The sequence below is a fragment of the Xiphophorus couchianus genome, chromosome 1 (genome assembly GCF_001444195.1).
Source record: "Xiphophorus couchianus chromosome 1, X_couchianus-1.0, whole genome shotgun sequence".
NCBI lineage: Eukaryota > Metazoa > Chordata > Actinopteri > Cyprinodontiformes > Poeciliidae > Xiphophorus > Xiphophorus couchianus.
The window spans coordinates 5,158,675-5,183,937 of NC_040228.1; the positions used below are offsets into that span (position 1 = coordinate 5,158,675).

Sequence of the window (25,263 nt, forward strand, 5' to 3'; positions counted from 1 at the left end):
TGAATTACAGATGTGCAGAAACTCACACAACTAAAGGTTTGATATTGTTTTAAACTCTCTTAACAAAAGGAGCTAAAAGACATAGAAAAAAACCGTGTTTGGCAAATGCATGTAAATTCACAAATCGTCCACCAGATGTCAGCGAACAATTTGTGAAAGTCATTGTATGTCTTGAATCAGTATAGAGGCAAAACTACCACGTTTATATTTTTTAAACAGTCAGGCATATATTGTGTTGGGTAAATTAAGGTTTGTCAAACATTTTTTTTCCCTACAAATTTTGAAACCAAGCATCAGAACCCATTCCATGGGCTGCACATTATGCTGAGCAACATTAGTCAATACGTGAAATGACGTTAGTTAGTCTCCATTTTATAATTTGTCATAAACTAATTTAACAAATTCTTAACCAATCCGGCCCCTCAGCTGTAAACTGAAGGTTCACTACTCTTACAGCTGAAGGGTGGGTTTAGTTAAGAACCTGTTAAATTAGTTTATGACAAACTATTAAATAGAGACTAATGTTACTCAGCATAATGTGCAGTGCATATGATGGGTACTGGTGTTTGTTTTAAAAATTTGTTGTAAAAAATGTTTCCTGTTCTCAATAAGAAATGAATGTGCACAATAGAACTGATGAACATCATAAGGACCAAAGGTTTGTGGAGTGACATTTATCTTTTAAATGCGCCAACGCCTGCTTTTAGGAAAAAGTCATTGGAACGTCAAGGGCCCACAGAAAAACAGTCAAGGGGCTCCATCCATGTCCAGACCAATCTGACCAACTTCCATATCTGCTCTAAAGAAAATGTTTCCACTGAGTGATGGTCAGGGTGATGTGCAGACATAGTTTTACATCACAGTTTTGCATGAACTCCAAGAAGTTTGATTTTGGTCTCATCTGACCAGAGCAACTTCTTCCACATGTTTGCTGTCTCCCTTGAATCAATCAATCAATCCATCCGTCCATCATTTTACATGCTTTTCCCTAGTAGGGTCACCAGGGGTGCCGGTGTCTATCTCCAGTGGTCAAGGGGTAAGAGGGAGGTACACTCATACAGGTACAAGTCTCCCCCACCAAATGGTTTGTTGCAAACAGGACATCTATAGGTTTGGGATTGAGCCATACGGGTACAGGTGTACAAAATCCAGCATCTAGCCATGCAAAATTATGTTTCAAATATTGGGATTGAGGCTCTTTTTCCTCAGATCAATGGCAGCAAGCAGCGGTGCGGCGATAGGAGTTATCTCGTTTCAGAAAATCTATAATTCCAAGATTCCTTCAGCAGACTTATGAATAAGCCAGGGTCAGGACTTATTTCTACAGCAATAGATTTAGGAATAGAAATACTGGATATGCAAACAATATCATATATATTTCAGGTCCAGGACCTGTAGTAAAAGTACCAGTCCACCTTAGGGGAGATGGTCTTTCTGATTCAGGAAGACATCCTCTCCCATGGGTCAGTAACTGCAGATTAGACTGACTTCCATTAGTGGCTCCTCTTTCTTAATATAATGTCACAATTTCCCAGAGCGAAACTCTGCCATTTCCTGCTAAAACTGAAAGGAGGTTATCACAATGCATTATGGGATTAATAGTTCTCATACCAGCCTCCTTGCGCCTTGTAGTTCCTTCCTGGCTGGAGGCTCAACACTGTCTAGTTCAAAAGAGTTGAAGTTTTCTTGAACTTTGTGCTAAACAGCCGATTCTTCTCTGTTGCCAGTTTTACTCAGGCATTGAGGACTGGTCATAAATGCTCACTCAAAGGCTCAGTTTAGCAGGGAAAAGGCAAAGATTTCACAGTAAGAACCTGCTTTATACAGTACAATGATCAGTCAACAAAATCACAATGACTAGTTAGTTCATATGATGACATGACCTGTTCCTTTCCCAATTAGATCATTATTGAAGCATTATGTTGTCAGTTCAGAAGTATTTTGATTTTGTCACACTCTGTGTCTTTACCAGCTTAACAGCAGGTCAACATCGTATGAAATCCTTCGTATTGAAACTGTAATGTCCTTCAAGGTCGTTTGTGTGTACAGAAGAGTCTATACATTTATACATAGATATATGAATCAGTCGGAAACACAAATGCTCTGTTCTATGAGTCTTTATTTGTTTTTTTGTTGTTGTTTTTTTTATAGAGAACATTTAAAATGGTTCATACCCTCACAATAACTGACGTCAATTCTCTGCTTTATAACACTGACACAGAAACAGGGAACATGTTAACAAGTACACAAACACACATCCACAAACTTGGCCAATCTACAGTGTTATAACCCTCCCACCCCACCACCCCCAAAAAAAGGTTAAACAAAAGCATGAATCCCTAAGAACACACAGCCAAGGCCTGTCCCACTTTACAAAACGGTGCAGTCGCAAAGGAACAGCCACATCTACAAAAGTAACTAAAATGATCACACATTCTATAGTAATGGAAGTGCTTGTACTTCTGGAAGTTTTATACTATTTTTTTTTTTTTTTTTTTTAAAGGATTTCAACGTCAGTGTCTAGAAAATCACCAGTAAAAATAGCTCATCTCTGTAAAAATGTGCTAGCAGGACAACCCTTGGCTGTGGAGTTTTTGTTGTTTGTTTTTTGTTTTGTCACAGACTATTCTTTATTTTTAGAATCGTTATTAGTTTCGAAACCATTTTCAACTTCGATACAACAACAAATAACACTGTTTTTTTTTTGTCTGGATACAAATATGTACAGAAACTCTTTCCACTTATGTCAAAATAATGCCCTGCACTCTGATGCATTATCTAGAGATGACTGCCGAGCTTCAGATCCCTTCACAGAAACTGTCCGTGCAGTTTGTGGTACCTGAATCGACAGAATGAGATCACAGTTTCTTCAGAGAGACAAAAGCTTTGAGTTTCCCCCTGTTACTCAGAGTGCTCTCTGTCTGCAGCGGACAGAAGACGACACGCTTTATTCCACAGAGTAAAACCGTTAACCCACCCCCACCCGTTTCCCCCTGAAAGTCAGACATCTGGATCAGGACCGAGGATTTTCAGCAGTAATTGAATGGGTGTAAACATACCATATGTTGACATGAGTGGAGGGAGAAAGGCACACATGATAAGACCACACATATCTGAGAACTACGGCTGGGGAGGTGGGAAAAAATGGGGGTTTCTTTTGGTTTTGTTATATTTTGGACAGCCTGATGAAAAAGTGCCACTCAGTTTTTCTCTCTCTCTCTGTCTCTCCTTATATATATCTCCCCTTCACACTCACATTTGGATTTTGGTGTTGACTGAATTCCCTGAAAAGTGTCGTCACATCAAATAAAATTGAGAGAGGGGGAAAAGTGGGGGAAAAAAAACGGAGCCCCGTCTTGTTAAATGCTCTTTTTCCGATCAGAACAATAAAACTGACTCCATCACTCGGTACTTCTATGTAAATAGGAAAACATACAGTGCGTGGGTGCAGGACCGACCGTGGGCTGAGTTCGCTTTCTTAGCTGACTTTTTAAAAAAAAATTTTCTTCTTAAAACGCTCTGCTTTCATGGCCTCAGTGTTCTTCATTTACATATCTCAGTAGACAATTTCATCAAGCAGTTTAAAAGGGGTCATGCCATATCAAATAGGTTAGGAGAATATTCACAGTCTTAACACTCTCGGGGTAGAATTCTTGTGCATTTCAAGAGGAAAAAATACACTACTTTGTTAACCAAATGCATCCAAGCAATCTTTCTTGAGGAAAGACGCAAAGAAGACCCGGGAGAGGGTAAAGAGGGGCTGGAGCGACCGGGTGGGGGGTGGGAGCGGGGGTTGGGAGGAGGGCTAAAAAGTCAGGAAAAGCTTTAACATTCTCTTGAGTGACGTCCACATATTTATGCAACAAACGCCTCCTCCGACAACAAAAGGGGAGGCTGTGCAGCCCGGCAAATCAATTTTCCACTCCCACGCGCTCGTCTCATTTCACACGAGGCCTTGATCCAGCCGCTGCTATCGCCTCTGGCCTCAGCTGACTGCTCGACCTGTGGCTATGCTCCGCTCTGCCCCTGGTCACCTGAGAACCAAGCATCTCCTTTCCCGTCACTCTCTCTTTTTGGTTTCCCAGAATTTGAAAAAAAGAAAATCCTTTAATTTCATGAAACTCAGGGGGTAGAGCGCGCGACCCATTTACGGAGACCTTTAGCTCTCGCGGCCGTTACAGATTCGAGTCTCGGCCTGTTGCCGCATGTCTTCTCTCACAACGCGCTTTTCCTGTCTGACCGCTGTTAAATAAAGGCCTCCAGAACATAAAAAGTAATAATAATAATTTCATGAAACTCTTCAGAGAAAACACAGGAAATTTCCTGATCTCAGATCTGTCCGACTTCAACTGCTGGCATCTTCGACGAGTTACTCAGAAAGTGCACATTCTACGCTGGCTAAGAGCACATTTACAACATGCCTTGGACATCAGAGCTACACATGGGAATAGTTTCACCCCAAAGGCAGGTCACACTAACGTCTCCTACTGGTTTGTCTGAACACGAAAGAGCTCGGAGCGAGCAGGCCTTTACCATGAACAACACACAAAGAAGAAGAATATTCAGAAACTGCACAACGTCGCTGAACACAATGTGCAGAACATTATTCAGAGGCATCGTCTTTTTTTTTTTTTTTTTCCACTATACATGAACTCACACTGACACTTAGGATTCCGGTTCAGCCGTAAACATGCAGCTGATGTTTAGCACACCTTCGGGCCAAAGACAAGACAGGTGGACGAAAAGAAGAAGAAGAAGAAGAAGAAAAAAAAACCGAGACGGGGGGGAAGGAAACTGACGGGATCCAAAAGTACTGTTCCACTACCATCAACGACTTCAGCTTGACTGAATGTTTAAAGCCACAGTTGAGCAGGTCTAAGTGATATTAAAGAAGGAGCAACCGCCTCCTCACCATGACGCACCCTTAACGTCTCGCCTGAACAGCTTCTGATAATACAAGAGAAGAAGAAGAAGAAGTCAACAATTACACTGGAAAAATATATGTATGTTTATATTCATATATATAGCATCTTTAAAATCTATTTGTACAGAATGTATATATAGTGTACTTATGGCCATCTTGGCAGAGAAATAAAGGCATTTTGAAACAATCCGCGTTCTCTCTCGATGCCGTGGTCGTCCCGGGCAACCAGACATTCTTACATTGCAGAGATGCAGAGAATCAGGAAAAAAGTAAGCTCTCCTTTTTCTTTTTTTTTTTGCTCTTTTTCTTTTCTTTTTAATCAGTGGCACTTTGTGCATCGAGAAAAAAAAAATTAAAATCTAGAGTAAGGCTACAAGGGTGTGTATGTTTTGAAGTTAGTCAAAGATAGAAAGGACCTTATCGTATCCTCAAGGGTTTGGATATGTCGCAGTGTATTTTAGGAATCATCATGCATCCAGGCTGAAACACGGCCCGGAAAAGCGCTCTGTGTGGAACAGTTTTACGGACGATCAGAGAATAATTTGCCAAGCAGCCTCGGCGCATCGTAGAGGTTCTGGGTGAGCCAGTGCTGGCCGCTACAAAGAGCTTGGGAGAGGTACAAAAAATACTTTTTTTTTTCTTTTTAAGCTTTTTTTGTCTTTTCTTCACCTGACAGAAAGCAAATTAAAACACAGAAATGTGACAGTAACAGAGAAGTGAGTGATTCTGTTGGGTTTACAATCAGCTGCTGGTTTGTCTAAGTACACGCCTAAGCAATCAAACAGTACTGGTATTGATGTCGTTTCTTTATTTAAGTATTAGCAGTGGATTATTTTTTTTTTAAATCTTTTTTTTTTTTCTTAACTACTCAGACTCAACCGTCACAACACGCACATAAATAAGGAACAAAATAAATACACATCAGTCGACTTCTTTCTCATTAAATAAATAATAAATACATCATTTTGCGTTTTCTTTTTTCCCTCTCGCCCGTGGGGGGTTTTGTAGCAGCAACAGAAAAAAAGCACAAACAAAACGGAGGAAAACAAGAAAAGAAAAAAACAAAAAAACAAACCCAAAAAGATCATTTTCTTGTAAAATTATCAAAAGAATTTTGATTCCTTATAAAACATCTGCACGTAAAAAGTAAAAAAATTAAATAAATAAATAAAAAATACACCTCGTCTGTCGTTATAGATTCTTAAGACATCTGCAGATCGGTTATCAGTAAAGTTGCATTTTTTTTTTTGTTGGTTTGTTTTACAAAACAAAGTTATTAATAAATAGATTGCTTTAAATAAATAAACCTCAATAACATAAAGGGCAATAAGTTACAATTTAAAAGTTCACAAGTTTAAATAATTCATATATAACAATAATTATCGTACCACAAAACTATTCATTGAAATGAAGTGCAATTCCTATGTTGATAAATACTATTGATATGACTAACCGAAGCTGAGATGTGTGCACACTACTCCTATCATCATTCCAGAAAAAAAACAGAGGGGGTTTGGTCTGCTGAGTATCCAGGCTGCTCTGAGATCTGCCTCACCGCTGCAGACACACACATTCAGGTGAGCATGTCTCTCATTTCGCTGGGATGTGTGTGAGAAGTGTGTGTATGTGCACGTGTAGGCGTGAGTGGTTGTGGATCACACAGCTGGTGAGCGCCCCCCCCCCTTCCTCTCCTCCCAGCCAATGCTACAGGACAGCGGCGAAAGTCCCGTCGTCCAGAAGCAGATCCCGCCTCCTCGTTCCGGCGTTCCGGCCCCGTTGGAAGCAGACTCAGCAGGTAAACATACGGCACGTCGAAGCCCCTCGGATCTAGTTCCTACAAACATTATTCCTGCTTTTCCAAACACTCTGACTTGAAGGTTTCCTCCTCTGAATCTCAGAAGCAGCATGATGTGGATTTTGGTCGCTTTTTCTTCAACAGAGGTGCTCCCTGGGTTGATTTTATTTGAAAATTTGCCATTTATTTAAGTAACCTGAATTCCCTTTTTGCTTTTGAATCATATTTAAATATATCGTCGAGCATTTCAGCATCTCTTCAACTCCCTCCCATCCCCGCTGCGTCCAGCTCTCCAGCTTCAGCAGCCGTTTCAGACTCCCTCCTGTGCCGCGCGTCGAGCCTCACACTTTGATGCCCTTCACAGCCTTGTTGATACTCTCCAGTAAGGCCTTGTTTTCCGGGCTCTGGAAGCACTCCTTGTTGGTGTACATGTCGGTCAGGGTGCTGATGTAGTTGTCAAAGTTCTGCTCGGTGATTGGCTCCTGCTGCCATGCAAGATAGATTGTGATAAGTGAGATAAACAGCAAGTGAGATAAGTGGAACGGTATGTGCATTTCTACTCACCGTAAAATTGCACAAATTTAAAATACGAAAAGAATTCAGCTTAATGGAAACAAGCCAATTTTGAAGAAAACCCTCATATTTTTCGATAAAAGGTTTTTGAGTTACAATAAAGTGGTTTTTCAGTCATATCAAAATAGGCATATTTCGATAGTGTGCAATGGAAACACTTTTTTTCACACCACATGAGTCATGTGTTCACTAGCCGGATGTTACTACTGGTGAAAACGCCGAAGACGACAACAGGAAGTAGTAGGAGGGCGATGGTTTACTTTTGTTTTTTTCAGACCATGTGCAGCTGGCTCCACCAGATTTCTAGTGGCATCACAGAGTTCATAAAAAGTTGTGTGTCATTCCAACGCGCTGAATCCATAGCTCTTCTGTATAATCGGCAACTATGATTTCCCCAAAATGCCGCATGCATTTTCAAGTAGGCGGGGCTTTTTGTTCCAATGCCTGAATAAGACGCAGACTGTCTATCAGACGGTGACGGCTGATAGACGATGGGGGCCATCATCTATCAGCTGTTCATATAACTGCTCACACTCATGATTTTTAATGACTTATCCATGAACAAGCTTATTTACTTGTGATTTTGATATAATTTCTTACTTAATGGTAAACACAGCAATTGAAAAGTTGTGTTTCTTCGGCATTAGCAAAATCTAGACAAAGATTTGTGCACATCTGTAATGGAAACACAGCCTGTGACGTGAGAAGCCTCACCATGTGCGGCAGGCGGATGTTAGCCAGGCTGCGGATGAGGGCCCGGCTCAGACCGGACAGCTCCATGAAGAGGGCCTCGTTCTGCTCTTCGATCATCTTGTTCTCGTGCTCAATGCTCTTTAGGTTTTTTTCCATGGAAGAGATCTGCAACACAAAGTGACATTTTCAAATGACAAAACCTTTCACTTAAGAAAGTTGTTTTTATCGGAGACTGTTCACACCGGAGTAATGTCCACACAGTTCAGATCCAGCCTGGGCCGCGGCAAGCGTAAATATATGGAGAGAAAATTGTTGTATATATTTGTGCACACGTAAATACTTGATTTGTAAACTGAGGGAGTTTTCACACCTGACAGTCTGGTAGACTCTGTTTGATTGGAGACCAAAATTACATTTCCATTTTCAGCTGCTGTGGTTCACTTTCACACAGCTCTATGTCAAACCAAACCCTTTGAAAAACCTGTACTCCCTCCCTCTCCTGCACCAAGAACCACTAAAAGAAATAAGACAAAAACCTCAGAAGGAGACATAAGCACAACTTCCTTCTTAATGAAACAATGGAGAGGCATGAGATTTTAACGGTTGTAGGATTTTTCTTTTTCCATTGGTGTACGACTAAGAGACTTTTCTGCCCCTAGAACTGCTTGCATGTTTGGTTTGGTTGTATTTACCCCGAATGCCCTGTTCTATAGGCTGCTACCTGCTTTTGGAATGGTCTCTGGTCTACTTGGCCTCCACATATGCATTCAAACCGCACCAGACTGCAGTTATTATGTGAATGTCTAAAAAAATTCAAACACCTTGATATATTTTATATCTTCTGCCAGCTAATGTAAAATGAATACCTATTTATTTAAATAAAGGGATTATTTAATCCCTTTTTTTAAAAGGGGTTAAATAGTTAGCATTCTTGCTAGTTAGCTAACTAACAAAAAAGATGTGCTGTCACAACTCTGGCCTAATTGAGTCAATTCTAATGCAGTATGGGTGAGGAGCTTTTCTTTTTTTCAGATTTTTTGGACCGTGGTTCTAAATGCCATGATGTATTGTTAATAACTTGCCAATGACATCAAGAATAAGACGTGGCTGGGTTAAAATCATTTATGTCTATGCACTGACACTGAGCTATGTGAATGAATACAAGTTTTGTTCTTCTTCACTTCATTCACAGCACTTCTCTTAAGCATCATCATTACACTCTTTAAAACCTTTGTAGCAAATAACTCCACCAAAAATGCCACTCATATACAGTTTAGCCATGATAATGTCTAACAGAGAACTGCCTATGATTGTTTGTTACTCAGGTCAAAGGTCAAACGGTGATGTGGCTGCATGTTGGGGTATTTTTGCCGGTAAAGAGGGTAACTCAGGACATGTTTTATTGTGCCAGGGGTGAGTGGTTGGATTCTGTGAGTTTTGTTTTTGTCTGGATCAGCTGGAATGGATGTCAGCATCAAGGTAAAACGTGGCCTGACAAATCTGCAGCGTTTGGCTCATTGTGGCAACACAAAACAATGTGAATGTCTGTAAACTTAAGGAATTTGAAAGGACAGACTCCGGTTGTCAGTTGTGGATGTGTTGGACGGTGAGGCTGTTACACACACTTCTACTTTTGTGCTGAACATTAGAGATGGATGACAACTACTTTAAATTTGAGCTATCATCAGTTATATTTTTTTGGTAATTATTGTCTTAAAAGATAAAGTGAGCCATGAAAAACAAATATGTCACACACACAAAAAAAAATCTAACTACCCATTATGAAATAAGTGACTTCAGTACACTGGGTACATTAACACTAATACCTCTAAGCAGCACAAAATCAGCATTCAAACATATATTGATATATATTCTCCACTTGTGAGAACAAGTGGAAAAATGGTTCAAGCATCCAAAGTAACAATCCAAGTAATACTGTCACCTCTCTTGCGTTTGTAAACATCATTGTCTCCTGCCACGAATGTCCCAGGTAACGCTAAACTGCTCCACATTCTGGTTACTGAATTAATGTTAGCGCCATGTAAATAATCTCCCACTCATCTTAACATTTACAGTCATATCCAATAAATTAGAATATGGGTTCCGATGAGGCTCGGTTGTCAGATTTTGAAAACAGCTTAGGCAGGTATTAAGCATATTTTTCATGAGATTCCTCTCATTTTTCCTAACGACCTTTAACCCTGCAGGTCATCCCTGAAATTATGATGCATAGAATCACAAATCTAAATCTGAACTGTGTAACAGAGAGTGAACACAATAAAAACACGCTTTATCTGCAGCATTGCTCATTAAAATGGCACATTACTGATGTATTAAAATGAAAAATGAGAGGTACACTTAATTATATTGTATTAGCCATTAGGTAATACATCCCAAGTACACCTAAGTACTTTTACTTTTAATACTTTTAGTATTTTTAAAAGCCAGTACTTTCTTACTGTTACTTAAGTAAAAATGTTAAAGTGGTACTTTTCCTTTTACTACAGTACATTTTTGTCTGTTTATTTGTACTTTTACTAAAGTACATTGTTTGAGTACTTTCTCCACAACTGAATAATGTACAGTATTGTTCCATATTTGAACGCACATGTACACTGCAAAAACACAAATTCCTCCAAGTATTTTTTAGCCTATTTTCTACTGCAAATATCTTAGTACACTTGAAACAAGACAAAAGTAACTTACATGTAACTTTTAAGCAAGATATAGGAGCTTGTTTAGAGTCAATAATTCCTTAATATTAACCTTCTATTGGCAGATTATTTCATTTATAACATGGCGCAAAAATGTTTGGTTATGAGTGAAATAATCTACCAACGGAACAAGTCATTTATAAAATACACTTTTTAGGAATTGTTGACTTAAAACAAGTTCCTATATCTTGCAGAAATTTTACTTGTAAGTTAGTTTTCTTATTTCAAGTGCACTAAGATATTTGCATGAGAAACTCAGCCAAAAATACTTGGTAATATTTTGTGTTGTTGCAGTGTCTGATTGTTTTTGTTAACCCAAAGTTACTCTGAAATAAATAATAGCTTTTAATCAGAAACAATTTTGAATTCTCTTGTTACTGTGCCTTGAGTTTCAATGCTCATATTTGCTGCTTTTCTTTAAATTTAAATATACTGATGGGTCTATTTCAACATGCATATAAGATTACCTACAAATGATGTTATGCATTATATATGCAGAACCCACCTGCAGTACAGTGACACCCACCTGAGTTTGCAGGTTGACCATGTCGGCCTCCATTTCATTGTTGGACTCGTTGAGGTCGTTTATCTCTCTGTTGAGCTGCTTGATCTCCTCATCGTTGTCCAGAACTAAAACAGAAGTGCAAACATGTCAGTGAAAGAGGAAAACCTGGATATGAGTAGCCTTCTCCCATCAATTCACTCAACTACAAACGTAGATATTGTACACCATATAACAGTGGTCCCCAACCGCCGGTCCATGGACAATTTGGTGCTGGGCCGTGGAAGAAGTAATTAAATATTTCCGTTTTATGTATTATTTGACTCTGGATGATCTTTTATTTTGAAAATCCTTTAACCGGATTCTCTCGGTTACGTCTTGCGCCCCAACATTGAGCCCACAAGCAGTAAAATGAGTAAGAAACAAATCAGATTCTTTGGAAAGTTTCTTTGTGAAGGGGAAAATGTCCAGAGAAGAGACAGGAGAATGGATTTATCCCGTCAGGTGATTCCCACATTTCAAGCTCTGCATGATGTGGTGACCCGATTGTTAATGAGCCAATGAAGCTTCAAACTGATTCACTCCCTGTGCATAAGCAACACTCCGGGTGTCATTGTCTCTCATCAATCCCAGGTGGAACCGTCTTGTTGCAGAGAAACAAGCTCAGGGCTCCCATTAGTCGTTATCATGAGTTAAAATTTTCACAAAAGTAAAATGTTCGTTTTTGTGGCACATCTGTATCTTATTTTGAAGGGATATGTAAATGTTACCATAGCAACCAGAGTCAGAGAGCGTTAGGGCAGTGGTGGAGACGAGATGAGATGAGTTTGTGAGTTTTAGGTCTGGTTCACACGGCACGATTTAAGGATTGTGGACCAATTACATATAGTAATAAACATTTCCACATATGACTTCCAATGTCCACCGGATTCTCAGATGCCATGTCAACTGTTTGGGATTGCTCTCCGTTCTTACGTCACCGAGCTTTCTGATTGGCTACCTGTCACATTCAACAGGCTGCGCTCTCGCTCCCAGTCAGGGAAAATCCCACAGGCTGCGATAATCGGGCCAAGACAATGTTGAATATGCCTGATTTCAGATCGGGCATATTCAACACACCACCAAGTAACAGACCGCACCCTGCAGGACGTTGTAGGATGATTGTCATAAAGGGAAAATTGGGGCAAAAAACAACAAACAAACAAACAAAAAAAGGCTTTAGCGGGTACACCAACATGCAGAAGCATTATCTGATGGTTCCTCCTCTGGGCCGCAGCAAAATTGCCAAGTCTTGACCGGTCCGCAGTAATAAAAAGGTTGGGGACCACTGACATATAATGTTTTGTTCTGTGGTTTTCTCAGTAACCCCTCCTTTGTAACATAAAGGCATTAGGGTGTTAAGTCCAAACATCATACCATCAGTGGCTCTGAACTTGGTGCTCATATATTCCTCGGAGGGGAACTTGGCCTTCTTCTTGGCGTACAAGGCTCTAGGACATCCTGAGAGGCTGGAGAGAGACAGACAGGGTCGTTAGCTGACCTATCAAGTAATAAAGACACCTGTCTACTTTCTATACTTGGCTTAAAACTTTCCTTTTTCATAAAGCTTATAGTTAGACTTGCGTAGGTTATCCTGAGATAGCTCTAGAGTTATGCTGATGTAGGCTTGGGCTACTGGAGGACAACTGACCACTTTTTCTCACTTTCTTCTTCTACTCGTCTCCACTTTGCATTATTTACTGTTATTTCAACTGTTAATTTTATGTTTTCTTTCAGGTATTTTTTTTCCTCCATGGAAGCTACACCTGGTCTGGGACTCCGTTTGGCTGCGATTCCTTCCTGAAGGAGAACGTCGACCAGGAACTAATCGTTCTCCCTCTTCTGTCATTAACTTTTTACTTTCATGAACATCAAAAAATAGTACTACATCAGTTCTTCTGTTTCTTTGTGTGTATCTGTCCTCTCGGTCTTTTCAAACCTCCAGTTGGGTCGTGGCAGATGGCTGGTTGAACTGAGCCACGTTCTGCTGGAGGTTTCTTCCTGTTAAAGGGAGGTTTTCCTCTCCACTGTTGCCACGCTCATGCTCGGTATCAAGGATTGCTGTAAAGATGCAGCCTGCTGGATTGAAACCGTTTTAAAACTCACTTGAAAAATAAACTGAACTTGACGTTTGATAACTATGATCAGTTGGAATTTATATATGAGTGAATTGAAAATAAATTTTTAGGTTACATTTGCTGTGAATTGACACTATGGAAATAAAACAATTTGAACTGAATTTCAAATTGTATTCAGTATGAATTTTGTTCACTTCTTTTTCAAAACAGTATTTTTGCTAATATGAAGATTTTAGGCTTTGTTCTATTAATTTAACCAATTAAACAATTTGAACCAAAACTAAAGGTATGCTAAATGTAAAAATCTATTATTTTAACCCTAACATTCTTTGTTTAATAATACAGGTTGTTTTTTTTCCAACCCACTTCTTGATTGCTTTAATATATTAGATATTAGTCACTTTAGAAATCTTTTGGTGTTAAAGACCAACCCAGTGCAGTGAGTCAATTCCTGTTGTGTTAAATCAACCCAGGCATGGAACAACCCCTACTGGATCCAGAAATGTTTTAGCAATATGATCCAAATTGGGTTTTTTACCTTTTCAGCTTAAAAGGGCAGTAATATGTATTTTCCAGGCACATAGTGCAATTTTATAGCACAATCAAGTAACTATGTTAATTTCAGCTGTTAAAGAAGTGTTATATACATATCAAATATGACTTAAAAGAAATTTGACTTTGTAATTTAACATCTGGAAATTGGGTCTCTGTCTCTTTAAAAACTCCTGCTCTTTCTGAAACTCCACCTACATGAAGTCATCACAACATGGCTCCTCTATTAACTCTTTAACAACGTTTTTACCAGCGTTGCACTGAGAAGTGGAGCTCAGCAGATTAGCAGTTTCACCAGGTCTTTGCTAATTGCTGCTGGCTAGTCTGAAGGAGCTGAGTGGGGGAGTCACGGAGGAGGGCTGCTCTGTGAGGCAGAAGCTTGCCGAGGAGGAGCTGCGCCTCGAAGGCGGTGCTACGTCCACCCAGGCGTTTCCCACAGCTGAATGGTTGCCATAGAGATTAACAAATTTCTTAAGCATGCATGAAAGAATCAAAGCAACACTCCAAATATGTTTTTGATTATAAGTAAAGCTCAAAAAAAGTTGATATTACACAACACTGCCCCTTTAAGAGAGTCCAGCTAGAGAAACAAAGCTAAGCTCAAGTCGTACCATGAAACAGCTCGGCTCGTCTGTGTGCACCTCACCTGCGATGTGTGAGGAAGCTGCCGTTGGCGTGTCCGGAGCCGTCACAGCCGGGGGTGGGGCAGGTGGGACCCTCTGTCTTGAAAGCCTTCCAGTTGAAGGGCATCCCGTTCAGCAGGCCCTCCTTCTGCCTGCGGGCGGCCAGCGGGCAGCCGTAGGCGCTGCGGTGCGTGGCGTACTTGCCGCTGATGTGGCCCAGGCTGTCGCAGCCCGGCACGGGGCATCTGCTGGGAGGGACGGAAAGACGTCGGACAGAGAGAGACAGAGAGAGAGAAGAAGAAGAAGAAGTGTTTAGGAGATTAGTACTCAAAAATACTCTACAAAAGTTATTTTTGGGGATTATTTAACAGATATGCACTTTCAATTTTTTAGGTAATTTTTTTTAATGTATTCTTGCTGTAGTATTATTACTAGTACATGTTATCAGGTTTAATGTTTTATGTGGAAATGCAACATGTATCCTCCATGCACTGTGCTCTACATCACTCTAAGAGTCAGTGTTTGCAGCTGGAGTGCTTCAGCAGTGAAGGCGATTACTGTTTGGTTCAACTAAAGGCCAAGGTCAGCACCTCCACATAAGACTCACAGTGACTGTCCTCTCTGTGCTTCTCTGTCTCTCTGTCCTTTATTGCATTTTACTCTTTACCGTCAGTCATGCTAAAAGCAGACGTTATGGCTTTCTGAGCGGTACGAACTTTAAAAGCTCCGAGTCCTCCTGGTTGTCCTTGGTAGGAGTTTTAATTCCACTTTTCTTGGCACGCGGGCACCCAGAGAGACTGAAAACAGAAAGTATGGAGTTGATAACAGAGGGTTGAAAACGTTACGGTAAGGTGACTGTTGCATAAAGGGACAGAACATGAGAAGGAAGGATATTCTGTAAAAAAAAAAAAAATAGAGGTCCAACCAACCGAAAAAGAAATCAAAAACGCCTGAAAGGTGAGGAAATGTGGATGTGGTTCCTGTCTAACTCTACCATGAGCTGTAACTAGGCCTCTCTGACTGACTGACTGACTGACTGACTGGTTGTGTGTTTTGTTGCAGGAGCTCTTTGCTCGGTGTGTTGGTTACCTTCGGTGAGAGGCGTAGTTTCCTGTGATGTGACCCGAACCGTCGCATCCTGGTGTGGGGCATCTGGGGACGGGAAGAGTTTCATATTTAGCGTTTAGAAAGGAACGCCAAACCTTCCCTAAAGGTGACAGAACCCAGCCGAGACAGCGAGACAAGATGGCTCGTTACTGCACCCTGCAAACGTGTTTCGGATTTTTATCACTTCGCAGTCACTAATTTTGAAGTCATTTATTGAGATCTTGTGATAGACGAACATGAAGTGGAAGTAAAAAAATCCATATGTTGAGAAAAAGGCTAGAACCACCTTTTGGGTTGTGTCTCTACCACATTGGCTCATCTAGAGACTCACATTTTTTTCTCCACTTTTCTTTGGAAGATAACTCAAATTCAGTCAGATCGAATGGAAAGCCTTTGTGGATAGCAAAGCAGTAACAAGTCTTGCTACCAATTCTCAATTGGGTTTTGTTGCAGACTTTGACTAGGCTGTTAGAACACACGAAAGTGCTTCATCTTAAAATGGGGTAAACTCATGTTCATCTCGGGCCATATCAAGATGGTGAATGACCTCAAAGGGCCGGTGGTGGCAGAACGTAATGATAAAAGTACCTGTTAGCAAACTGTTAAAAAATATTAATAATTAAATATATCTGCATTCAATTAGCACTTCTCAATTAAATCACTCTGAAGTGCTTTCCACATTGATGTACATACAAATTGATTTGATTTAGTTGATAAAATAATATCCAAGCAACTTTCATCTTGAAGATCCTCCAGTATAGTAGACAAAGCAAAAGCCTCCCCACAGCATAATACTCCCATCACTATGTTTGTCTGAGAGGAAGGTGTTATTTTAACATCACCATTATGCAGTAAAATAACAATCCCAACAAAGCACATTGAAGTTGGTGTCATAATGTGAAACTGTGAAAGAGTGTGAAAACATTTGTGTTTTACTCATATCACATATCCCAAAGTGTTGGAGTGACCTTGAATTTCCCTTTCTCCACTGCGACTGAAACTGCACGTTCATTGAGACTCAAGGATATTATCTGCTATTACAATAACTCTGACAATGGTAATTATGCAGTATAAAGAAAACGTCTGCAAACTCTGTACTAGTGCTGCACCGATTGCAGTTTTCTGGCTGATTGCCAATTATCGATATTCAGTATTTGCCCAATGCTGATTTTTTTTTTTGTCTGAAATGTTTCTAAATATAGCAAGAAAGTCACCGAGTTTGCCACACTGGGGTGAATACTGTTAATTGCAAACATGCAGACAGGACCCGGTGGGCGGGGCCAGCAGTAAACCTCTCTCACAGCAGAGCGGAGTGGTTGATTTTTAGACCTTTTAGACCTGCCAAGGTAGATAGGGTCGGTGGATAAGATCTGCTTCATATGTAAGTGTCAGCCCTTCACTGATCTGCCAAAATTAAGAAAATCTGGGCCAATTTATCAAAACAACCCTACTCGATACCAAATATGACTAATTTTCTGTCGGAATTTCTGTGTGAATCCCTCATTTTGATAAAAAAGCAACATGTTTCTTTCTAAATACATAAAATATTTTCCCAAAACCTCTGACTAATGTTTTATTTAATCAATTATTTAGTGTTTTTGTTTGTGTTTTTCTTTTTTCTTGCTACATTTATTTATCTTGGAAGAATTGTGTTATTGTATTTCCTATCCCTAAAATATGTCTTTCTTCATCTTGCTTAAATTTAACCTTCAATTGTCTCACAACTGATTCTCTACACATTGTATCATATCTGTTGTTCTTCAATGCAAAACCTGTTTGTTTTGTGCATCTTTGCTCAATAAAGATAAAAAATTGAATTAATTAAATAATTTTAAAAAAATTAATTAAGGCATTTTTAGCGCTACTTTTTTTTTGTACTCGTTCGTATGAGCTGAGTGATGTTAAAGCGAGCAGAGACCAATCTGCAGAAAGAAACAAAATGACAGACGCAGCAGCAGAGACAGCAGCTGAGCTAACGTCAGCAGAGTGCAGCGCTGGACGGTGTCAGTAGCAGTGCGCCGAAACGACAGTGAAAAACGAAGGTGAAGAGCAGACATACTTGAGTTCAGGAGTGTGGGCCGCCATGAGGGACCGAAGGCTCTTATCAGCGAGAGGACACCCAGACAGACTGAGAGAAGAGAGGAGAAAGAGTGAAGGAGAGGACGAGGAAAGCAAGAGGGGAGAAAGACGTGAGTGAAGGGAAATCCAGAAGGCAAAGGCTTACCAAGGTCATTTAGGAGTAAGAGGGCAGACAGAGAGAAGTAAATCACTGATAAGTATTAAAGTCATTGACAGTCTTTGCTTTAGGGCTCACTCTAGCAGGTCAGATCAGATCAAATGTTTGTTTTGGTCTTTTGTTGGACTCAGAGTCTCAGCAGAGCTAAACGTGTCACATTAGCGCTGACAGAGCAGGAGCCGCACACGTTGGGCTAACGGGCTTCAGACTGAACGTACCTGCGGTGGGATGCGTAGTTCCCTGTGATGTGGCCGCTGCCATCGCAGCCGGGTGTGGGGCACCTACAGAGAGAAGAACAGAGGTGCAAGGAGGAGAAAAGGGAGGCAGAGGCCAAGAGTTAAAACAGACGAGCACAAGAAGAAAGAAGAAGAAGAAAGCACAGATTCCTGATGGAGACGAAGAAGCTGCCCTTAATGCATGTAAAACTCACAGTTTTTATCAAGTAATAACCAAAATAAGGTAGATAAATGACTTCTATTATTGGATCTAGCACAAAAAAAGGAAAAAATAAATGTGTGTGGTGGTTTGTGTGAAACTATCTATTAAAATTAGTGGAGCACCGATACATTAGCCGGCCGATAAATCAGCCCCGATTTCCTTGGCAATCGGCTGATAATTCCATGCGAAATCGATCTGACCCACCAATCCTATCCGCCTCTCTGATCTACATCCACAAACTTATGAAAATCAGCCACTGTCCCCGTTTGCTCTGCCATGAGAGAGGACTGAGCGACAGCTAAGTCGGCCCACTGCTGTTGCCAACCTTGTTGCTCTGCTTTTCAGACCAAAAAAATCGGCCAAAATCAAAATCAACACATCAGGCTTTTTAAAGATCGTTGATCTGCCAGAAAACTTCAATTGGTGCATCTCTGATTAAAATAATAAAAACAGTAATCATGTATATTAGTTTGAAACATAATGTGCATTTCTATCGACTCGTGAAAATTGTCTTTATATTTTAATAGAGGATTTTGTTTCTGTCAGCTGTTGCTTTGAGTCGTCATAACTAGCATAGCCTCGGTGCTAATGCTTTAGTCAGACTTGCTAGCAAGCTGAGCTCCTTTCCCTCTAGAGCGGCCAATGAAAGGCACATGCTGCTTATCAGGTTAGACATCTTATTACAATTTCAGTTTTATTCCTTATTTGTAAAACAAAGTTTCTGACTCTTTTCAACAGGGAGAAAAAAACTTAACGGCTTCCTGAAATAAACAGTGAAGGTGTTTGTTTGGCATGATTCTACTGCCGTACGGCACTTAGCAGAGGTGTCTGCTTTGATAGAGGAGATCCTCTGCATCCATAAAAGTGGTTTGTGCTTATTACTGGCAGCAGCTGTGAATCAGTCGTGGCAATTTAGTGCCAATCGATCTGAGCTCGAAGGTTCTAAATGTATGTATGCGATTATGGATTGAGAGATAATACATTTTTGCTGTTATCCTATTTCTCGTGAGCCTCTAATTTTGTGAGAGCGCGGCTTCATTTTCAACTATTTCTACTCAGAAACGTAGAGTAGAAGTTTTGGGGATTAAATTGCGTAAGTGATGTTAAAGGAAAAAGTTTCATAAGCGCAGATGTTATAAGTTGAAACAGCATGAAGCCACCGAAAGCGAATTTTAATTGAGTGCACAGATGCTCAAATCATACTCAAAATGAAAGTTTCCTCAAACACAAAAGCTCTGAGCTTGAGTTGAACCACTCTTTGGAGTGTTAGGATGTCATAAAAATAACGAGCCTGTCGAACTGTTAGTGTAACGGTTACTCACGAGAGCAGCTCTTTCTTGCTGTCCTTGGGCTGAAACTTGACTTTGAAGCTGGGGGTCGTGACCTCTCCAGGGTACTTCCTGTCCTCCACACAGTCCTGCATCATGTCACAGTCCTCTGGGTCAGATGAGACGTACGACTGACCTGTGTGTTCCATCTAAAAAAAGACATACCAGGAACAGATACGATATATTAACTCAATCTCTGATGATTGTCTCCATGAATCACTTCGCTTGGCTGTAAACAAGCAAAAAAAAAGAAAACACGAAAAAGAGAAACTTTGCAAAACTCCAAACACACACGACCCCCTTTTATTCTTTTGTAGACTCAATTTTCCAAATGCAAAGTGTCCTCATAAAAAATTAACATCCAAGGCCCTTTATATTTCTTTTGAAAAAGTTCAAAGCGGTGAAAATTAGCATATGCCAAATCCTGGATGGTGCAATGCACCTGACACACCACCTCTGCTATGCAGTGAAATGTTTTAACCTCGTGGTAACTCTTGCATTTCACTGAAATAAATGAATAATAGAAAGAGGAGAACCGGGACAGGAAATAAGAAAAGGCGATTAGACAAAGAAAGTGATGTAAACAAGAAGTTTTCATTCCAAAGGCTTGAGGCTCTGTTTCGTCTATTGTTGTTTATGCCGCAATAGCTCCTCTGTGACTAATGCAGCAGGAAACGCAGTGTAATTGAAAGCGGCCGTTTAATTGGACTGACCTCGTCTGTTTCCTCCTCCCTCTGGCGATTGGGTTTGGTGAAATCCAGAGGTCCCTCCCAGTCTTCCTGCTTGTACGTATGAAGGTTCGGGGACGTCATTCCACTGTTTCCGCTGTGATGGAACGAAGAGGAGGAGGACGAAGACGGATCCGGGGAGCGGACCCCGGGGCTGGTGCCGGACACGCTGCCCTCCCGTTTTATAGGCTTCTTCATGCTCAGGTCCAACGTGCCGTTCTCATCCACCTCAATGTCCATTTCCTGAGTGGGAAGCAGAGAAGCACAGCTGAATGAACAAACGAGTCAAACCAAATACAAAACAGTCAGACTTTCTTTTTTCTTTTTTTTTACTTATGTGCTGTAGGGCGATATTTACCGGTTATTATTAGAAAGCCAAGCAAAAACTGGCAGGTGACCAGATCGCATGGACCTGTCATAGTAAAATATTCTAGAAAGAGACAGCCTAAGTCATGGCACATTAATGAGTGATTTAAATGTCTAACCCATAATTGAAAATCAGAGCTTTTTCCAATCAAAACAGTGAAAAAGAAAGAAATATTTTATGATGTAGAGGTGCACTTCTAAATTTTTATGTGTGTAAAAAGGAAAATTTAAAAGTCATTCAGCTATTATCTCTGTCATAAAATATTAGATGAAACATGCTGTAGCTCTTGTAGCTGGTCTTCATCTACACACGTTTCTGTTCAACAGCCTGGAGGATTTCACTACATTTGTAGATTTTCAGTGATGCAGGGAGACATCTGTGCAGCATTGAGCTCTGTTACTGTAGTCATTTCACAGCTAAGATGGTTCCATTTTAAATTTATCCAGAGAGTATGAAAAAATATTCTATATTTAAGTTGTTCATTATAGTTCTTTAGGAAGAATCAGCAGATAATCAGTAATGCCAGGCATGCTTCACAATATCTGTGGTCTATGATTGTGTGATTGATATTATATATAATATCTCAATATAACCCACCTTAAAAATGACTTTTATGTTTATTCAAGTATAAAAAATGTTGCTCTACACATCTCAGGTTACTGAAAAAGATGTATTTTTAAGTATTTTTATCAGGCTAAACACCCGACTAACTAGCTGTTTAGGACAAATAATGTCTTTGTTTGAGTCCTCTGTCTTTAGCTCAAAAACATTTGAAGAATAGTAATAAAAAACTGCTTCAGTATTGCTTTACAGAATAATTTAATTAATACAAACAATAAAAAACTCTGCATGTTAGGACGCATAATCAGCAGCGTGATATTTAGCTTAACTCAACACTGTGGCTAATTAGCTGAAGCTAACTAAAAACATTTCCTGTTGCCTCAGAGGTGGTATTTGCTTATGAATACACAAGCAAATACTGTACATTGCTTATGTATTGTTGTATTATGGTTGTTTAAATCCATAAATTAGTTACATTGTTCAGCAAAAGGCCTTATTTAGACATTTTACATGGCCTAGCTAAAAGAAATCCTTTTGTACGGAGGAGCATTAGGGCCATTCAAAAAAAAAGAATTCCGACTTCTCAGAATTCAAACTTTTTTTCTTGGAATTCTGAGAAAACAAATTAAAATTCTGACTTTAAATTTCACAATTCAGAGAAAAATAATAATAATAAAAATATATACTTAAATGTTTGCTTTTTTATTTTTAGAACTTATACTTTTATTATTTTTACAGAGCAATTATACAGCCATACATCAGCGGTACATATCACAAGTGTTGACAATATGAAGTTTTCCATAAAATAAACATCTTAGCATGATATCTTACAACCTCAGCATCACATTTGTAAACTCATCACCATACAACCCTAAAATAAGGATACACTTTGGCTGGGATAGCTAAACACCATATGCCAAAAGACAAACTTGTTGGACTTATTTACACCAACAGAGCTTCTGCTGGCCCCCAGCGCAGGCTAAAAGTGGTTTTTTGAAGTCTTAATGAGTAGTTTATCCAAATTTTTGCTTTTGTGGCCGTAATCCTCTTCCTATCCTTTTGGGACGTATTAGCTAAACATGCTACTAGTGTCAGCTAACCATTTTAAAATACAGCTAAATAAATAAAATAAAAAATGGTTAGTAAAATGATATATTCATCAGTCTTAGCTTTTGTGTCTGTACATCTTCTCTAAATGTTGTCTTCCAACCTGCTACTAAAGAAGCACTTATTTAGTCCTAAAGCAGTGTTATGCACTTTGTCGTATCGATTCCACAGCTTAAGAATGCCAACTCGGCTATCCGAGGTATTCCGGTGCCAGGAGCGCTGACATAGTGCTTGAAAACTCCACACTTCATTTTAGCGCTGGCAGGTGAACAGAAGCACAGGGGTGAACCGGGTTGTGTTTTCATGTAAAATGCTGCTCATATAGCCTGGTCAAAATCTAAAAATATCAAAGCCTTGTGAGAGGAAGGAAGCTAGCTGGAGCAGTTCCCAGAGACGTCCCGGGTTGATGAGCACAGTGTTCCGGTGCTTTAGTATTGGATTTCAACTGACTCCAACTCTGATTTCAGATCAGTTCCCAGCTGATTTGCCAAGCCTGCTCTTGGAAAACAGCCTTACTGAATAACACCTTGGTTTGCTTTGCTGCCAGAAACGCAGATTTTCTTTTTTATCACCCTGAAACCACGCTAAGAAACCACAAAAATGATGAAGCAGTCACTTTCTCTCCTCAGCGAAACAGAAAGGCCATCCAAAATCACAATATGGGAGAAAGCGATATTGTAACAATAATGTTTCCTGTTGCAAAGAGAGGGAAAAGAGTAACAGAAAAAATATATATAAAGACGCACAGGCACACATAGAAAAACGTACACCTTGGTTTGGGAGAAAAGTGATGGAGATAAAGCGGAGTACCAAAAAAAAAAAGGATGCTAAGAGAAAATTAAAGAAAGAGTGACGGGGGTGGAGAAGCAGAGTGGGAGATCCGTCCAGCAGATAATGAAAAAAGGCTACCTGGTGGAAAAGTAATCCAGGGAACTGGCAGTCAGCCAAATTCAATAACAACATGAATAGTGTGTGGGATGGAGGGATGAAACGATGAAAGAGGATAAGAGAGGTGATGCAACTGAATCTCAACACCGTCCTGTTGCTGTAAGCCAATGCCTCCTGATGATATATTCATGTGGAGATGATGGGGAAAGAAAACGTATGATGGAGAGGGAAGGGCACACCCACTGTTATCCCTTCCAATCTCACCAGCTGTGGCCTGAAATGTTTTATCTGAACTGCAGTCAGCTAATGATCCTTCTGCAAATGCACTAGAAAGAGGACCAGGACAGCACTTGAAATGTTTAAATAAGCTTAGAGTGCCGATGAGGGCACATGTTTATCACTCATCACTTTATCATTTTCATTTTCTGCTTTGCTTAATGACTCTCCAAGATGATGAATGTGACAGGGATCTGGGATTGTTGCAGAGAGCGTACCTTGGTTTGCGGTTTGATGCTGAGGTTCTCGGGTTTCTCCCAGCAGCGAGTGGACAGGTTGAGGATGGCGGTGGCGGCCATGTGGGCAGCTTCGGCGTCGTGGGAGTAGTCGTAGGGGAGGGTGGCGCTCTTCCCGTAAGCGTGGAGGCTCAGGGTGGGAGAGGACGACTTGGGGAACGAGGGCTTGGCTGCAGGAGAAGAGACGGGAATGTTTACCAAGAGGAAAATTCTGAATCCCAAACAAATCCCGTGGTGGACATTTTACTCATGAGGACAGTTTCAGAACAAGACAATTATGGAGGAATTTTTCTGCCATAATCCAAGAGCACACATTTTTGTTTCATGTCTTTTGTTCTTAAAAACTTTTGCTTACATTTTTATTTTGAAAGCAGGATTTCATATCTTCTCAAAACTTGTAATGATTGTACTCATTTTATTGGCCGAGAGGTTGCCAGGCGACGGTGTCAAAAGGCAGCACCATGTTTCACAAGCGAGCAGAGAGTCCCAGTGCGAGGAGAGGTTTTGCGTACAAGCATTACAAGTTTTGAGAAGAAAAACATGAAGTACTGCTTTCCAAATGGAAATGTAAGCAAAATAATTAAAAGTTTTGAGAATAAAAGACATGAAATCCTGCTTTCAGACTGAAAATGTGTGGTCTTGGAATATGGCAGAAAAATTCCTCCATATAAAATAGTTTCATAAACTTTTCCAAAGTCTACTGTTATAACAATAACAGTAACTTCCTCCAGGAAGTTGTGATGTTGCAATCACAACTATAATGCAAATTCACTCATCATTTGCACATTTAGCTCATCAGTCATCGCAACCTCTCCACAAATCTGACCAATCACCTATCTCTGCTTTTACTTCTTTCCTGACCAATCACTGCAACTCAGCTGAATTCTGACCAATCCTCTGAGCTCCCTTCTAGTTTAGCTTCCTGTTTCACAACAACTCTTTTAACATTAAATCATGTGTGACACTAATGATAGCATTTGCCTTTTCTTTCTTTTTTCTTTCTTTCTTCTTTCCATTTTAGGCCACGATAATCCCCCCCAAAACACTGCAACATCCTGGAGGGACTGAATAAAGCTTCAAAAAAAACAAAACAGTGTAAGGATTTGTGTGAAATAATTGATTCTAAGAATAATTTCAGACCATGATCATTAACTGCTATAGCTTTTATAGTTTATAGCTCGTGCCAGACGACCGTTGGAGACTGAAGCAACCCCTCAGGCAGGAATCCAAACCCGAGAAAAGAATCCAGTCTTACTTTTGAAGGCTTTGGGTGAAGTTTCGCTGGTGGTCATCTTTGGAGCGAGCGTGCGCTTTCCGAACACTTGGGCATCGAAGCTTGCATAATCGAAGGAGACCTTGGAGTACTTCTCCAGCTCCTTCGCCAGGTTGGCACGCGGCGTTGAGGGAGCCATGTTGGGCCTGTAGTTGCCATACTGGGGCACCTCCAGCTGCTTCACAAAGCACATGGGCCTGCAGAGGGAAGGGGAGGAAGGAGCAG

The 25,263-nt window shown here is 40.3% G+C and overlaps 1 protein-coding gene across 3 annotated transcripts in view; it reads right to left on the reverse strand.

The window, feature by feature from the left end:
- Positions 1-2,102: 2,102 nt before the first annotated feature.
- Positions 2,103-25,263, reverse strand: part of myt1b (myelin transcription factor 1b) — a 145,738-nt gene continuing 122,577 nt past the window's right edge. For 2 of the 3 annotated variants that reach the window (XM_028017590.1, XM_028017600.1), the window contains exons 11-23: positions 25,021-25,235; positions 23,748-23,935; positions 20,316-20,573; positions 19,597-19,751; positions 18,055-18,117; positions 17,660-17,728; positions 15,583-15,645; positions 15,210-15,290; positions 14,517-14,741; positions 12,618-12,709; positions 11,226-11,329; positions 8,007-8,150; positions 2,103-7,204 (exon numbers count right to left, since the gene is read on the reverse strand). In XM_028017590.1, coding sequence (XP_027873391.1) covers positions 7,061-7,204; positions 8,007-8,150; positions 11,226-11,329; positions 12,618-12,709; positions 14,517-14,741; positions 15,210-15,290; positions 15,583-15,645; positions 17,660-17,728; positions 18,055-18,117; positions 19,597-19,751; positions 20,316-20,573; positions 23,748-23,935; positions 25,021-25,235 — 1,801 coding nt within the window. In that variant the 3' untranslated portion in view covers positions 2,103-7,060. The remainder of the gene's footprint in view (positions 7,205-8,006; positions 8,151-11,225; positions 11,330-12,617; positions 12,710-14,516; positions 14,742-15,209; positions 15,291-15,582; positions 15,646-17,659; positions 17,729-18,054; positions 18,118-19,596; positions 19,752-20,315; positions 20,574-23,747; positions 23,936-25,020; positions 25,236-25,263) is intronic. The other variant, XM_028017581.1, reaches the window with a different exon arrangement.